The sequence below is a fragment of the Zingiber officinale genome, chromosome 7A (genome assembly GCF_018446385.1).
Source record: "Zingiber officinale cultivar Zhangliang chromosome 7A, Zo_v1.1, whole genome shotgun sequence".
Classification (NCBI taxonomy): Eukaryota; Viridiplantae; Streptophyta; class Magnoliopsida; order Zingiberales; family Zingiberaceae; genus Zingiber; species Zingiber officinale.
Window position 1 is genome coordinate 136,578,123 of NC_055998.1, and position 16,302 is coordinate 136,594,424.

Sequence of the window (16,302 nt, forward strand, 5' to 3'; positions counted from 1 at the left end):
TAAATGAAATATAAAATTAATTAGATAATTTTATTAGGATTTAATAAAATCTCTTTAGATTATCTCCATCGTAGCTAAGAGTTGATTAAATAATTAACCTAAGTTTAATTAAAAAAAATCTGAAATTTGACACCACTCGCGAGCTAACATGACTTTGGCACTGCGGCGGGATTGTGCAACCCCTCAACCATGGTCGCGGGGATCGTATGCTTCCTCCGGTGCGACCGCAGTGGTCGTGCGACTCTCTGCAGCGGCCGCAAGGTAGCAAGACGCCTTCGCGGCTGGAGCGGAATGGTTATGCGACCCCTCTGCTGCTGTTGCGGGGTCAAGCGATCCCTCCCTGCGACCACGAGGTCGCGCAACACGTCGCAACTGTCGCAGGTCTGGTGCCGGTTGTCGGGTGGAACAAGACATTTCGCCCGTTTCGACAGTCTCGGCACGACACTTTAAACCATGACTAGAACTACCAAAACTATCCTAAATACCATAAAAATATCAAAGATACTTCGAAAAGGACCTAAACGGTGGAAGTTGGGCCAAAATTTTGGTGGTTCTATTCCCCGTAACAAATGTAGATTTCAAAATTCCGCACACGTGGCCACTGACAGAGCCTAATTCCAATTCCTGAGTCAAGTTATAACCCTTTGGAGTTTGGGTTGATCGAGATGCCTTAGCTTGGTTTGTGAGCACCTTCTTGATCTAGATTTTCTCTTCTCATCATGTGTAGAACATTTTCATGTGATTGAATTTGTGAAAAAATGTTTGATTAAATCCCTTATGCCTTTGAATTTGAATTCATTTGAGTGGTAGTTTTATTGATTTGCATTTAAGTTTGATCTTGATATTGCTATTCATGTTAATGATTTAGTTTCTTGCGAAGAGTTAGGGTTACAATGATTACTGTTGTTTGGTGTTTCATTTAGCACACTAGTTTAGGTTAGTTTAGATTTCTTGCTTTACAATTGCATGAGGTTCGTTGCATTCGTAGTTTAGTTCCTCTATTTTATATTTGATGCAAGTAGGATAGATTAGACTAGTTCTCATTAAATGCTTAAGTTTCATTAATTGCTTCTTGCTTCTTAAATTTATTGCAATCGTAGTTTAGATAGATTAGGTTGTCCTTCATTATTCATCTTCAGCATTTATAGCTTAAAACCCAAAACTTCAAACCAATAACAACTCAATCCTAAGATTTATCGTCACTATTTACATTCCTAGAGATGACCCAGGTCATTCCCTATGTTGCAGTAGCGTAGAAGGGTTCGGTACTTAATTGTTTGTAAATGTATCACGGCAAATACAGTTTATCATATACCGAGGCATATTTAGATGCGCCCGGGCAAGCCAACAACCTATGGAAACAACCATGGCTGGGAATATTCCCTTACTCCAGTATATGTCATGCAAACATTCCCAACCAGGAGCATTCCCTTACTTCAATACATGCTATGGGAACATCCCCTCGGTCCAATATCCGATATGAGAACATCTCGACCGGAAGCATCCCCTCAGTCAGTATCTACTATGGGAGCATCCCTTTGGTCCAGTATCTGCTATGGGAACATCATCAACTAGGAACATCCCCTCAGTCCAATATCCGCTAAGGAAACATTCTGGGCCACAAGCATCCCCTCACTCCAACATAGACTATGGCAACATCCCCAACCAAGAGCATCCCGTCAGTCCACTATCCGTTGTGCATTAGAGGGCCACGCCAGCCATCACCTGCACCCTTTAACCCATGTTGACATGCAAGAGGCAAAGCAATTGAAATTTCATCTCTACCGATTGAGGCCCATAGGGAGTGGTGCAACCAAATATCTTCAATCGATCTGATAGCAAGTACAAGGGGTGGAGGGAGACAAAAACAAAACATGAGTTGATGTAATAAAAAATAATTTAATTGATTTGAATATTACCAATGATTTAGCCTTGCATAGAGAATAATAACAAGATAAGATCCTTATAGCTAATCCCAAAATGCCCATTACACTATATTATCATATTAAAGTTATGCTACTTGTGCAACCAACCATAGTTTAAAGTGTCGTGCCGAGACAGTCGAAACGGGCAAAACATTTCGTTCCGCCCAGCGATCGACATCGACATGACACCGGCACCAAACCTGCAACAGCTGCGACGTGTTGCGCGACCCCGTGGTCGCAACGGAGGGGTCGCATAACCCTTCTGCTGCCTCCGTGGAGACGTTGCGCTGCGGAGGCGTCGCGCTGCAGAGGGGTCACACGACCACCGCGGTAGTGCCAGAGTAGTCACGCGATCCTCACGGCCATAGCTGAGAAGTCGCGCAACCCTACGGCAGCGCCAAAGTCGCATAAGCTCATGAGTGGTGTCGAATTTCGGATTTTTTTAATTAAACTTAGATTAATTATTTTAATCAACTCCTAGCTATGATGAAGATAGCTTTATTAAACCCTAATAAAATTATCTATTATATTTCATTTATTTTAATTTAAAAAATATAATAAATTATTTATTTATTTATCTATTTTCATATCTTTTCCTTTTTTAAAAGATTATTTTTTATATTATTTATTTTTAAAATATTTATGTTAAATATTTTATTTTTTTAATTAATATATTTTATATTTAAAAAATATCGAAAATATATCGACACGTCATGATACGGTACCGAAACCGTATCGTTCCGGTCCTGGACAGAAAACTCGGCACGAGTCGAAATTTTAAACCTTGCAACCAACAATTCATTCATATGTCTTCCATCAAGACAATTTAGCAAATACTCTCCATTCTGTCATTATACAAGACTTCTTACACAATCTCCAAATCTAAAAGATGAAAATTTTTATTGTCACCAGTTTAACATGGTTAACAATATTTTTTAATACAACAACTTAGCAAATATTTTTCTAGTAAAATAGAAAGTTTGTTTACTACAGGAAATTAGCATACATGGTTTTGCTGAAACAGGATCCTTGATTTTTTTATTAGACCATTCCATGAATTATTTTAGTGAAGGAGAAGAGAGGGACCTTAAGTAAAAGACTCAATGGGACATCGGTGTACTGACTAATAACAACATAGTAATGCTTATACTGCCAAGAAATAAGGAGAGATACCTTGGATCAAAATGTAATTTGTCATAGGAGCGTGGACATTCCAGAGCACTAGCATAAAGCTTTCTCAAGAAGCTGCTAGTGATTGCATACATATCAGGAGAAACACCTTATTGCATGCCAACATACAATTTGAATCAAGACAGAAAAGAAAGGTACTCACCAATGAAAATATGTCCGCCCTCCAGTTCTTGGAACATGAAGAAAAAGCAATAAATCCTTCAAATTCAGGTCGTTTTCTTTAATTTCATTTTGATTTGAATTGTCTGCCCATTTTCGCACTATGCTTTCGCAGCGAAAATAATCATCATGATTAGAAGATACACGACATAAGATTGACCCTAGCAAATCAAAATAAGTACTGATTTCAATACCCATTAGTATGTCAAGGCACTCTCTGAAAAAACTATGTAAAATAGAAGTGCTGGAGTGATAGATGAACCTCTCAATTACTTACTGTAAATCCTCAGAAGACGTGTATTTGACCTAGTATATAACAATATGATGAATCACCTAGTTCAACCAATATCTTGCAAAAATTTAAAAATTTATTTACCAAAACCTAATTGAATGCCTTTCAGGTTATTCCTATAGCTAAGAGTTTGTGAATCCCCAAAGATTACAGTGGAAATACCCCAATGTGATACTCAAACATTACATCTACTTTGAATGTAAAGAGCTTCTCAAAATTTGAAAGATGTGTCAAACGTTTAGTCCAAATCATGCTATAAAAAGTCTGCAAGATGTAAAGATAAAGATTCTTTCATGTAAAAACCAGCTTAATTTACAAAATATGTTGAAAGAATATTGTATACAGAGAAGAAAAAAATTGCAATTAATGAGCTATAGATACCAATAGCTCAGGGTCCAATCAAGATGCATGGATCTTCTCTTGACATTGAACTGGGTGTAAATTTGTAAATGATCAATTCTTTTCTTATCAAATTAACTCAAGTCTTCTTATATCCACTTTTACACCTCCCAACACATTTGTTTCAATTTCTCCAAGTAACATATAAGAAACAGAAATTTACCGCATTTATAAGTCTTGTTTACACGTCCAAACCATGTTATAGCCTAATTTTCTCTTATGTTATTCACGTTTGAACCTAAATCTAATTATACAAAAATCATCACATTTTATTCTTGAACAATGTTATCCTAACTATTTAATAACTAGTAGTATAAATACGACACAATGGCAAGTCCCAATATTTGGGGCTGCTTATATGGATCTTGTCTTGACAATAGGGATTATTACATGGATCTTTTCTTGACAATGAACTCTCATCATCTAGGTTTACCTCAATCTCCTCTGAGTAAAATTTTCTTTGTCCTCCTAGCTCTAATCTTGAAACTGTCAACCCCAAATAATTCAATGTGTCTAAATAGAGAAAATACTGGTTGACTCACTTAACTAGGCTTGCTTCACACAAATTACTAAGTATTACCAATTCAATTAATGAGTTAACTCACTAGAGTTGATCAAGGAATATAAATTTGAAATAATGAATCTGTGCCAAAATTTGAACTTCTTGTGCACCAACTTAATGCATATTGCTTCTTTCAATGCTTTGATCAATAAATTGCTTCTTTCAATGCTTTGATCTACAAATTGCTTCTTTCAATGCTTTGATCCACGAATATATATCATCATACATATCTTATATGGTGGTTCTTTACTTCTTGAAACCTTAGGTGATGTAATGATTGTAAAGAACTCTTGAAAGCTCCTATTCCATTTAACCAATTATTCTACATTTTATATATACTTCGTGAACTTTACTTCTTGCTCAATAATAGAACAAGAATAATTCAAACTTTTACTTAAAGGGTCACCTTTCCAAGAATTTTAAAGGTCTCACTTAACAGTGTACCGAAAATGTTAAAGTCTTAGCATGATGTTGTCAAGATGCATAGTTTTAGTGAAGCTATAAAATAATGTGTTGTGCCGATCAACATAGGCAGAATTTTCCATGTCGCTCGCAGACCAACATCATCATGATCCTCCACAAGGTCGTAGAGGAAGTCGCGATCTCACGACGTCCTTGCAAGGTTGCGAAGGAAGCCGAAACCACGAGGTCACAAAGGAAGCCATGAGATAATGGAGGAAGCTGCCACCTTGCAACGTCTTCACGAGATCACGGAGGCAACCGTGAGGTCACGATGTCCTCCAATTTTTTTAGTTTATTTATTTTTAATTTTTTTATTTTTTAAACAGTTAATTCATATACCTTACCTTTATTCTTTTCTCTTAATTTTTTTTCCTCCTTGATCCATTATTTTCTTTCATCCATCCTTGTTAATTTTTCCCCTCTTTTATCCGTCTACGAGGGTAAACAAAGGAAAAACTCTTTTATCTCTTTAAGAATGATTAATTTTTTTTCTACTTTCATCCATCCACAAAATAAATAAGAGAAAAAAATTCCACATAAAGGATGGTTATTTTTTTCCTCCCTATTCATGGGATAAATAGAAAAAAAACATCTTTAAGATTTTAAGATTATTAAAAAAATAAAAAATATATAATATAATTTTAAATTTTATAAAATATTCTACTATGAATTAAATTATTCTATATATAAATTTAATTTAATTTTAAATTGATCAAATTCAATTTAAATCTATCATGTCATGTCGGCTTAGTGGTCTTTAACTAATTCTAAATTGACTTTTACTCGTTAAACATCAAATATTTTACAAAATAATATCATAACTCGAATTCAACATTCAGTATCTCAAATATAACTCAATAGTAAGCATCTATAATAATTAAATAAAGGAGTAGCCCGGTGAACGAAGCTCAAGTCAATGCAAGTCCCAAGGAAAGGTGAAATCACATTGGGTATATTATACGTAGTCTTACCTTGCATTTTGCAAGAGGTTATTTTCGCAAGACCCGTGACCTCGAAGGTCAGATGGCAACAACTTTATTGTTGTGTCAAGCTCCCCTTCATCTAATAATAATCAAATATTAATAAAAATTAAATATATTTATATTTTAAAAAGTATACAAATTGTATCAGCAAAGCATAATATGGTACCGAAATTCTATGATTCTGGTCACAAATTGAAGCTTCGACATAGCTCGAAATTTTATACCTTGATTTTAGTTATATTTTGAGACCGGATCATAATGTGGCATACATTAGTCAGCATCACCTAATAAGTAGTGATAAATATGGCATAAAGCTTAATATGAGCTTCATGACCCTTGATATGGCAAGTAAAGAACTTGGGCCGAGTATATAGAATTCTAAGTCCACAAATATAATAGATGGTGAAAGCTTCACAGTGATTAATATGCATGCTAAGAGCACAATAGAATTCTAAGTAAACTGTAAAAATCAATTTGAACAAAAAAATAAATAGATTGTTATATTATTGAAAATTGATTACTTATAACTAAGATGTTACTAAGTCAGTGTAGTAAACTAACATCAGAAAATTCTCAAACATTTGTATATACTAATGTTCAAATATTCAAGAAAAGTGAAGAAGGGCTATAAAGAAAAAGTAAATACGTCTTTTTTTAATTACTAATTTTAAATAAAAAAAAATCTCACTAATCATGTCATTGTTGGCGGATGAATCACTTGTGCAGGGCAGAATGTAGCCGTTGTGAATAGCAACTGATCTAGGGAAACAAAATTGACCCAATCAGGTGGTGACTTCCTTCCAAACATGGAGGAGACATGATAAGGAACAATTGGGTGCTTTGTTGCTTATTATCAGATGGATACTCACAGGGACTATAAAGTGGGCAGATCCAATGATTGGGAAGGACCTTGGATTCCATGAAAGATGAAAAAGAAACAAACTCCATCCTGGGCATTCTTTGTAACGACCCGGCCCCTCGACCCCTTGGGCGGTCCCTTGGGCGGCTCAACTGCGACCCCTCATGTCGTCGACCGACGACCCTCGGCCGTGCCGTTACCCACTAGGTCTTCTCACCCCTTAGCAGTGGATTTTTGTCTTCCCCAGGATTCGAACTCTAGACCTCCAGGCTAAGTACTAGAGTTTATAAATCCTGGTAGCCAAGTGAGCGCCGCCGAATGGGCCACCAGTTGAGCCAGCCAAGGGGTCGGGTCGTTACATTCTTTGACTCCAATTCAACCCATCCTAAGGCTTTTCTCCGCTTCAGCCCACAACTACCAGAATCCTCCTCAACTCAGAATTTCAATCTAGCCCACAGCCCCTTTCTCCAAATTATAAAACCAAATTAAACTATCTGGGGCTGAAACTTAACAACTCAGGCAAGTTTAACTCCACATCATCCCATCCCTCATACCTCAGCCAAACTAAAATCATTTCAGGTGAATTCCTCTCAACCAAACCATTATTTAACCAAACTTTGCGTAACTTAAGCTCCACTAGCCCCGCTCCTCAGTTGTGGTTCAAACCAACTAATTGTATCTAGCATATTTCTATAATCTGTTGTAAATTCACAAAAACATTTGGCATTGGATTTGGGATAACCAATGTGCTAACTATCAAGTGTGGATTAGAAAGAGAAGAGAAACACTAAAACTTTAAATCTATATACGTGAAAATTTTCTTTTTATTTAATTTTGAAAATGCCTTGGCATGATTCAGACTTTGCAGGAGATGTAATGTGAGAAATTAAAAGATTCATAAAACTAGCATTAACATATTTCTTTTAATAAAGGTTTGACTATTAAGTTTGGTCAACCATGAGGTGCTCTCCACCAAGCAAACTGGTCAACTGAGATAATTTATGTAGGTTGACTTTAGATGCATTGGTAAGCAGAATTGATTTTGGGCTATGCAAAATGAAAGGTATCCCCACCTTGACCAAGCTAAAGTGTTCCAAGCAAGTTCGGCAAGAAAAGGGAATAAGACATTAGACTTGAGTAAAGCAAAAGGATTCCAAGAGAACCTAGAACCTGAATAATAAGCCAAAGACCTCAGACTCAAAGTGAAGCCAAGGGATCCCTAGAGATAAACCTTAAAAAAAAGTTATACGACTTGGAACCAAGAATGAAGTCAAAAGGTCCAAAAAGGCATCCTGAAAAGGGGCATAAAACCTAAGACTCAAAATGAAGCTAATGGGTTCCCAATAGGCATCTTGAAAAACAAAAGTACAAGAGCTTGTATCAAAAGTAACATAAGACCCAAAGTAAAGCTCTAGGAGATCATAAAAGATAAAGACAACATCAAACCTGAAATGATGACAAAAACTGTAAGAAATGTCCTAGAAGAAAGCGGCGTAAAACCTTAAACTCGAAGTAAAGCCAAAGGGTGCCAAGAGATAATCTAAAGGGGAAAAAGAAAAGATAAAAAAGGCATAAACCTCAAATCTAAGAACACAGAAATTTCAAAGAGGTGTTATGAAATGAAAGGGCATGAGTCCTCAAATCCAAGAAGGCAAAGATCCAAAGGGGGCCATAAAAATCTAAGAGACTGAAAACTTTCATGTGACATCCTGCCTTAAGGAATCCTAAACATAAAAGAAAAAATACAAAAAAAACTCCTCAAATTGAACTTAGATTTGAAAGAAGAAGTTCAAAAGGATTAGAGATCACAAGCAAGACTTTGAATTTGAATTAATGAATGAGCCAAACTACAAGTTAGCAAGCACTCATATATAGAGGGATAACTCTCATTGAGAAAGGAAAGTCGCATTTGCTTTCTATAAAGAAATTAGAAATCACAAACAAGACATTGAATTAATGTAGATCGAATCGCAAGTTAGCAAGCACACATATAAAGGGATGATGTGGAGATAAAACAACCCATTAAAAATATGAAGTATAATAGGAGTATATCTTAGTTCGATCGTTGGATGCTTAACCCAAATGAGCTCCCATGTCATTAGATTCATGGCTCTATATTCTACCTCTGCAATGAAGTTTACATTTCCTATTTACTTGTTACTTTTTTCCAAAAATAACATTACTCCTAAGAGAACACAATAGCCAAATGTAATGTAGATGTGGTAGGGGAATTTGCCCTATCTGCATTAGAATACCCCACAACATAAACATAGCCTCAATTATAAAATAAGATATCTTTCCCTGAAGCATTTTTAAGTAATATAGGATCCTCATGATTGCTACTAATGATAATGACACATGGATTTTTTAGAAAGTTGGTTAATAATACTAAAAACAAATAAGATGTAGGTAACACTTATGTCTTGATGTAGGTAATGTTGGCGCAATCGACCTCCAAGGTTTTGATGTTTGTTTGACTATGTTTATTGGCAAAGTCAGTTAGGACAAGGTTGACCGGCAAAGGGAAATGAGTTGATGAGAAGTACAAGTAGGTCAATATTAACCGATGCTTGTTGACTTGCCCTAGGCAAAAGCAAAATCTAATCAGGTCAAAGTTGACCGGATGAACAAAGAAAAAGTCCAAACAAGTCCAAGTTGACCAAATGCTTGGCAGGGAAAAAGCCCAAACAGGTCAAGGATCATCGGATGCTTGGCAAAGGAAAAAAAATCCTAGGGAAATAAACCCTAGGAGGAGTGAACTCCAAATAAATGTGACTGAAATAAGGTTACAAGGTTTCCGGTCGACAATGCGCAGAAATGACCGAAACCTAATGTTGTGCATTACTACTTGTATTCTATTGTGTTAATTTGGTATTGCAGAAAAGTCTTAGTAGATCAAGTCGACCGGGCACTAAACAGAAGAAGAAGTCCAAACAGGACCGATGTTTGTTTAGCAAGTAAGGTAAATTCTAGCAAGGCCTTTTAGTTTGAAAGGCAGTGAGGACGTGTTTCACTTAGGAGAAACCACTTAGGCAATGATTCGACTCAGAAACCAACTCAAAGTTCTGAGTTGAGAGTAGATAATCTAACTGTCACAATAAACATGCATATATATAACTGTTGCTATCTCTACTTTACAGGATTAAGTTTATTATTGTGCTAACTTTATTTTGCATAAAAACAAAGGTTTTTGTGATCGAAGGATTCGGTCAACCAAACTGGATTGTTCAATCTATTGATCGTGAGAGGACAAGCACATATCAAGTTTGATCCAAGCTAAGAAGGAAACAAAGGTTTGGTTAACCGACAACCATGATCAGTCGACCAAACACATATCGAAATTGAGGATCGGATGCAATCATATCAGGCAGTAAAGGAAACATTTATATTCAGTCGACCAAAAAGGAGTTTCAGTCGACTGATCAAGCTGATTTCACGGGAGACATGATCTGGTAATATCATAAACCCAAATGCGAACCTAGGGCATCTATGAGGTTCGATCGACCAAACATGATGTTACCAATAGAAGCAGAAATCAAGCCCTGAATCGACGAGATCTGATTGGATTTAGTTGACTGAACCATGAGGTAGTTGACCAAATAAAGTATATACAAGAGCCTCGAGATCTGAGACTCAGTACAACAATTCTCTACATTTCATCTCTCACATCTGCAGCTCTGTCTGTACAAGTACTGCTGTTGACATGCCGAAGGATGTGTATGCTATAAATGAAAATGTACACTTACAACTATATTTATGAAAAACAATAGGAATGTTCACTTAAGATGGCACGACAATAATGACTCTAGAGTGCAGGAAATGTCAAGGAGGTGCTAAAGTTTCTTTATGGTGCAGTCATCAAATGTACACCCGAAAAGAAGGTGCCTCAACTAGTGAGTCAACAAAAGTAGAGGATTACGGAAAGGTCCACCAATGGAGTTGGAAGGGATAATGGAGTAGAAAGAAGCAGATTTTTGTGTACATACTCAGGTGGAGATGGAGTAGAGGGAAAGAAATGAGGACTTAAAAAAAGGTTCCATCAACAGATATAAAGGCACAACATGCCTCAAAAGAATAACAACAGTAAGCAAGGAATATGCATTTGATGGAGTGTGGAAATAACTTCTCATGGTCAAGGGATGCTAGATTAATAAATCAAGTGTATCCAAAGAAGAAGATATAGTATCTTGTGGAAAGAGAGAGAGGATAGTGAAGAGAATTTCAACATAAAAAGTGAAGGATGGCATACAATTAATAATGTAAAATGCATTAACAATAGCATTGCCTCAAAAAAAAAAAGACATACATGGGTAGAAGTAGAGTCTAATTGATCTCAACAAGATATCAGTTCAGTAACAAGGATGGCAACACCATTTTACTTAAGTGTATGTGAATATGAAGTTTGATGAAAATCACCATTGCTCAAAACAATGACTAAAAAAGGTAAGAAAAGTATTTCATACCAGTTTTTCTACGTAGAACCTTAATATAAATGCCAAGTTGACCTTCAATTTCAGCATAAAAGTAGAAAAAACATAGAGAAAAAGAAAAGTCCCAAATAATCTTATATTAAAAAAGATTAGATCATTCTAGAAAATTTATTGAAAAGGTGACAAAGAATCTTAAACCAAAGGTATAAATGACTCAAACTTGAACCCCAAACATCTAAATAAACTAAAGGATGTAGAAGCACACTTGTGATATTAAGAGGATTTATTGTGTTTACCTAACTAACAAGTTTCACTACTAAGAGAGCCTACTATGTTAACCTAAACTAACAAGGCTCATATTCATGAACTTGAATATTAAATAAATTAGGATCCATCTACCTCAAACTTTGGAGAGATGAATGATCACCCCAACTTCATCAGCAACCTTTACAGCCCTGTTGGTCAGGTTGGCTGCCTTCACTACCGCCACAAATAACACCATCCTTTCTCTTAGTTGCCGCCTTTGGGCTCATGTCTGACACCATCCTTTTGCTCAAGCGCCACAACAAAGAGTGCTCCTAACCTTGATGGTAGACTTTACTTAGCAAAATGGTTGATTACATACTTTGGTTCCTTATAGGCCTTGACAAAGATATGACCATGTGACACCAAGAGTTTGGAGAAATCAAGCTTATGAAAAGGTTCCAGAAGTTGAGTAGATAAAGAATTAGAACTAGGAAAGGAAACTAGAGTTCATCATCAGGGCATTCTTGAAAAATAATAAGACAATTGAAAGGATGATTAAAAGCTTTGTTAGATCAAGCAGGAGCATAAAGTAGGAAAAATAAGAGGATTTTTACTTAAGTTAAATCTTCTTAAATTTTCATGCAGCTAAGAATAAGCTCCCTTCTAGTTGAGTCTAGTAGCTTAAACTTGACTTGAGATAGCATAGAAGAATATAAGGGAGTAACCTTCAGGGAGCTCCATCAGAGATCAACTGAGCAGTTCAACCCGCCTAAGGTATAAACCGATATTAAGATAAGAATAGGGGCTATGTTGCAGCAAGCAACTCCAAATTAAATTTTAGCCTCAAGATGCACTTAGGCTTGGGAGTTGAGGAAACATGAACAGAATTAAATATTAAAGCTTACCGAGCTAGGAGTAGGATACTATTGAGCACAAAAATGTTGAATCAAAGCTAGAGTGAAAGTGTTTCCATAGATGGAGGGTGTTGTGCAAGAGAGGACAAAGTCATTAATGAGGTATTAATGGTCTACTCAAGGCAACCTTTAACAATGAAGATTGAACGGTTGCTACGTTTGTAGGATAGAGCATAGCTATGTGCGAACAGCTAATGAGCCAAGGGAGTAGAATCATTCCAATCCAAAGGCGACATGTATCCAAGCAAAGAACGATTGATGCAACAGAGAACTAATTGTTGGTGCGAGAAGCATCCGACGATCGAACATAGGTTTTGATTATGTCAAAAGGTCCAAAGTTAAGTTGTCTTGTTATCTAACAAGTTTGAATGAGATTGAAGGAAAGTCCTAAGTGTTCTTAGGCAAAAGTCCTAGTGGATTCTAGACAGGTGGAAAACCCTAAGGGGCGGTAACCCTAGGTGATGAAAAGTCCTAGCTGTAGTTAGGCAGGTGGAAAACCCTAGGGATGGTAACCCTAGGTCCTAAGGGGTGGCAACCCTAGGCGGAAAGTCTTGGCGGGTAGAAAGCTTGGGGCAAAAATCCTAGAGTCGGGGACTCTAGGTTGAAATTTTGGTGTCGCGAACCGGGTGGAAATCTGGACGAGTCGTGGAGCGGACGTCCAACATGAAGACCGAAAGCTTCGAACTCTAAGCAAAAGTCCAGTTGGTCTGGAGGATCAATATGACAACAGGTAAACTCTCCTGAGAGAAGTAGGTGAGGACGTGTTCCCCGGTAAGAGCAGTAGGCGTCGGTTCGACCTAAGGTTTCCGAGAAACTCGAAGTCAGAATCGGACAATCCGGTGATCAAATACTTGTATTTATCTTATTTTATTGTGCTAACTTTATTTTGTATGATATACTTTGTTTGTAGACTAATATGCCTTGCAGGAAGAGAGTTGCACAAGAGAATGCTTGGATGAACAATGTCCAAGGCGCCTCCGGGCTGTTGGAGGCGCCTCGGGAGCCTTGGTTGTGGCTGCGCAGGAAGGAAGGCTGAAGGCGCCTTGGAAGGGGCTTGAAGGGGCCTTGGACGCTGGATGGAAGGCGTCTTCCATGGAGCTTGAAGGCGCCTTCAGGTGGATAAGCAACGAACGCCACGGAGCTTATCAACGCAGCTGACTCGGGATTGAAGGCGCCTCCTATGGAGGTTGAAGGCGCCTTCAGCAAGCTATTTAAGCCTGGTTCGAGCAGATGCATAGGTACAACACGAAATCACGATCCATCTTCTGTGCGCTGCTCCAAAGACGATCTGAAGAAGTCGTAGCACTGCTCCGACAACCTGAAGCCGGGATTTTCTCATTCTTAGTTGTTGGTATATTTTTCTGCACTTAAATTATATACTTGTAATTAATCTTGTAAAGATTCTCGAGCTTATAGTGATTGCCCACCGAAAGCGATCAACGATCGCAGGCCTTGGAGTAGGAGTCGACACAGGCTCCAAACCAAGTAACCAAAAGTGTTAGCATTGATTCCGTGTCTTTTACTTTTCCGCTGTGTATTTACTTAAAGTTTTACGAAACAAACAAATTAGCCACGAGCGTTATTCACCCCCTCCCTCTAGCGCTTTTCGATCCTACACTAATTACATGATGTGAGGCATAGCACTGTCGAGACATCCCAAGCTTATAAAAGTATAGCTCCGAGGACCTTGGATTCCATAAATGATGAAAAAAAAAAGTTATCTTCATCTAGAATATTTAGTCCATCTCGAGATTTTCCCTAATTTGGCCCACAGTTACCCAAAGCATCCTCAATCCAAAATTCCACTCCACCCCATAACCTTTCTCCTAGACCTATTCACCAGTCAAATCCATGATTTAAAATCTCGATCCGTACCGAAGTTTCAGTCCGAACCGAAATAATACGAGTATTGTATTGTGTAATGCCGACATATTTTTGGTATTTTTAAAATACAACATATATTAATTAAAAATAAAAAATTCAATCTAAATATTTAAAAATAAATAAATAAATAAAATAATTTTTAAAAAACATATATATTAAATTAATAAAATAATTTTATTAGGCTTTAATTAATCATATTTAAATTATTTTAATCATAGATAGGAGTTGATTAAAATTATTAACCTAAGTTAATTATTAAAGCCTACGTCAAAACCTTCGTTGTAGGGATGGCAATTTCACCCGAACCCGATGGAGGATCCGACATCCAACCCGAATGGAGGAGGGTATGGAGGGACTATCAATACCCGATACCCGACCCGAATACCCGATTAAATAATATATACATACATTAAAGAAAATTTTCTTTTTCTAAAATCAACTTACTATTGTTTTGTTGATATTAGTAGGAGACTATATAGATGTTTAATGTATTTTTTTAATTATATATATATATTTTAATAGGATGTTAATTTTAATATGTTTTTGTTGAATGATAATAGTTCGATAGAAAGAAGAAAAATTATACGTATAGAAGATATCCGATCTTTTAATGGGCATGGGTATACCCATCGGATATCCTATACCCGATGGATATGGGTACGAAGGATATAGAATCTGACCCGAACCCGACCTATTGTCATCTCTACTTCATTGTCCGTGACGACACAAGCACGCGTGACGTGTCCGGACTCATCGCCGGACCCGAGCGATGCGTCTGGACATGTCGCGACCGTGTTGTGCTGATGCTGATCCATGGGAAAAACGAGATATTGCTCAAGATTTTAATCCATGATCAAACCCATAACAACTCATACGAGTTCCACTCTAGACCATCCTATCTTCCCTATCTCAGTCGAACTAAAGGGTAAAAATTCCCCTTAACCTAACAACGCTTGCTCAAACTACACCAACTTGAGCTCCTTTGTCGTTCACCAACTGATATCCAAGCCAACCAATTTAAATAAATTGCAAATTCAAGCAAAACATATGTTGGCTAAAAAAGGTGTTAACCTATGAGAAATCTTAATTCTCCCTATAATTTTTCCATTAATTAGCTCAGTAAGTCAATGATAGCTATGCTCAATTTTCTAGGCATATACCAAATTATTTCTTAAACAATTTCATTTAGACTCCTACCTTTCCTTTAGGAACCCGTACATAAAGGGCCATATTATAATGCATCCACTTAATTACTACGACTAGAATAATTTTGCATGTTCAATAAATTGGTTTAGTTAATAAATTCTCTAACCAAAATACTAATAAGAAATTTAAACCATCAAGGCATGAACTCTTTTGACTCTTTCCATTTCACAAATGATACTAATAAAAATTCTAAAAAGAAGAAATTAGAGAGTAAAAATCGTGGGTATCCATGAGATACCAAAAAAGGTGGAGGGTTCATATGCAAATTGCTACACAATTCATAGTGGTAGTTTGTGAAAGCTTTTTTCTTAAAAGGAAAAAGGTCACTATAAGACACAATTGAAACAATAGAACAGCATACCCAACAAAAGAACGACCACCAATATCCCACATCTATAAAGCAATCTCATCATTGATTTCCCACTATGATGATACCTATAGAAAATGAGAAGCGATCATAAGAATTCATGTACAGAAATAATACAAACAACAAAAGGCTAGAGAGAACAACAAAAGTTTTGCATCAAGTAAGGAAACTTCTTATATATCAAACAATCTTGAGAAAATAAAAGACTGGAACCAACCCAACTTTGTCTCAGCAAAATTAAATTAGGTTTAATTGAAACTTACTTTCAACTAATCAAGGTAGATTTGCTTGCATTTGGGCTTGGTGTTATTTTATGTGGCATGTTAAAAATGAGAAATTCTATTCTATGTTATAGGTTGAAGCAACAAGAGAAAAACAAGAAACCAAAGAAAGAAACAGAGATGAAAGAGAGAATGGATAAAA

General features: G+C 36.7%; 1 protein-coding gene across 9 annotated transcripts in view; it reads right to left on the bottom strand.

Moving 5' to 3' along the window:
* The window catches only part of LOC122002744 (protein-tyrosine sulfotransferase-like), a 63,578-nt gene that overhangs the window by 33,889 nt on the left and 13,387 nt on the right, over positions 1-16,302 (bottom strand). For 2 of the 9 annotated variants that reach the window (XM_042558047.1, XM_042558048.1), the window contains exons 2-4: positions 15,874-15,947; positions 3,259-3,436; positions 3,099-3,173 (exon numbers count right to left, since the gene is read on the bottom strand). In XM_042558047.1, coding sequence (XP_042413981.1) covers positions 3,099-3,173; positions 3,259-3,436; positions 15,874-15,925 — 305 coding nt within the window. In that variant the 5' untranslated portion in view covers positions 15,926-15,947. Of the gene's footprint in view, positions 1-3,098; positions 3,174-3,258; positions 3,437-5,961; positions 6,053-15,873; positions 15,948-16,302 lie in introns of those variants that run through there. The other 7 variants (XM_042558042.1, XM_042558044.1, XM_042558045.1 and 4 more) reach the window with 5 other exon arrangements.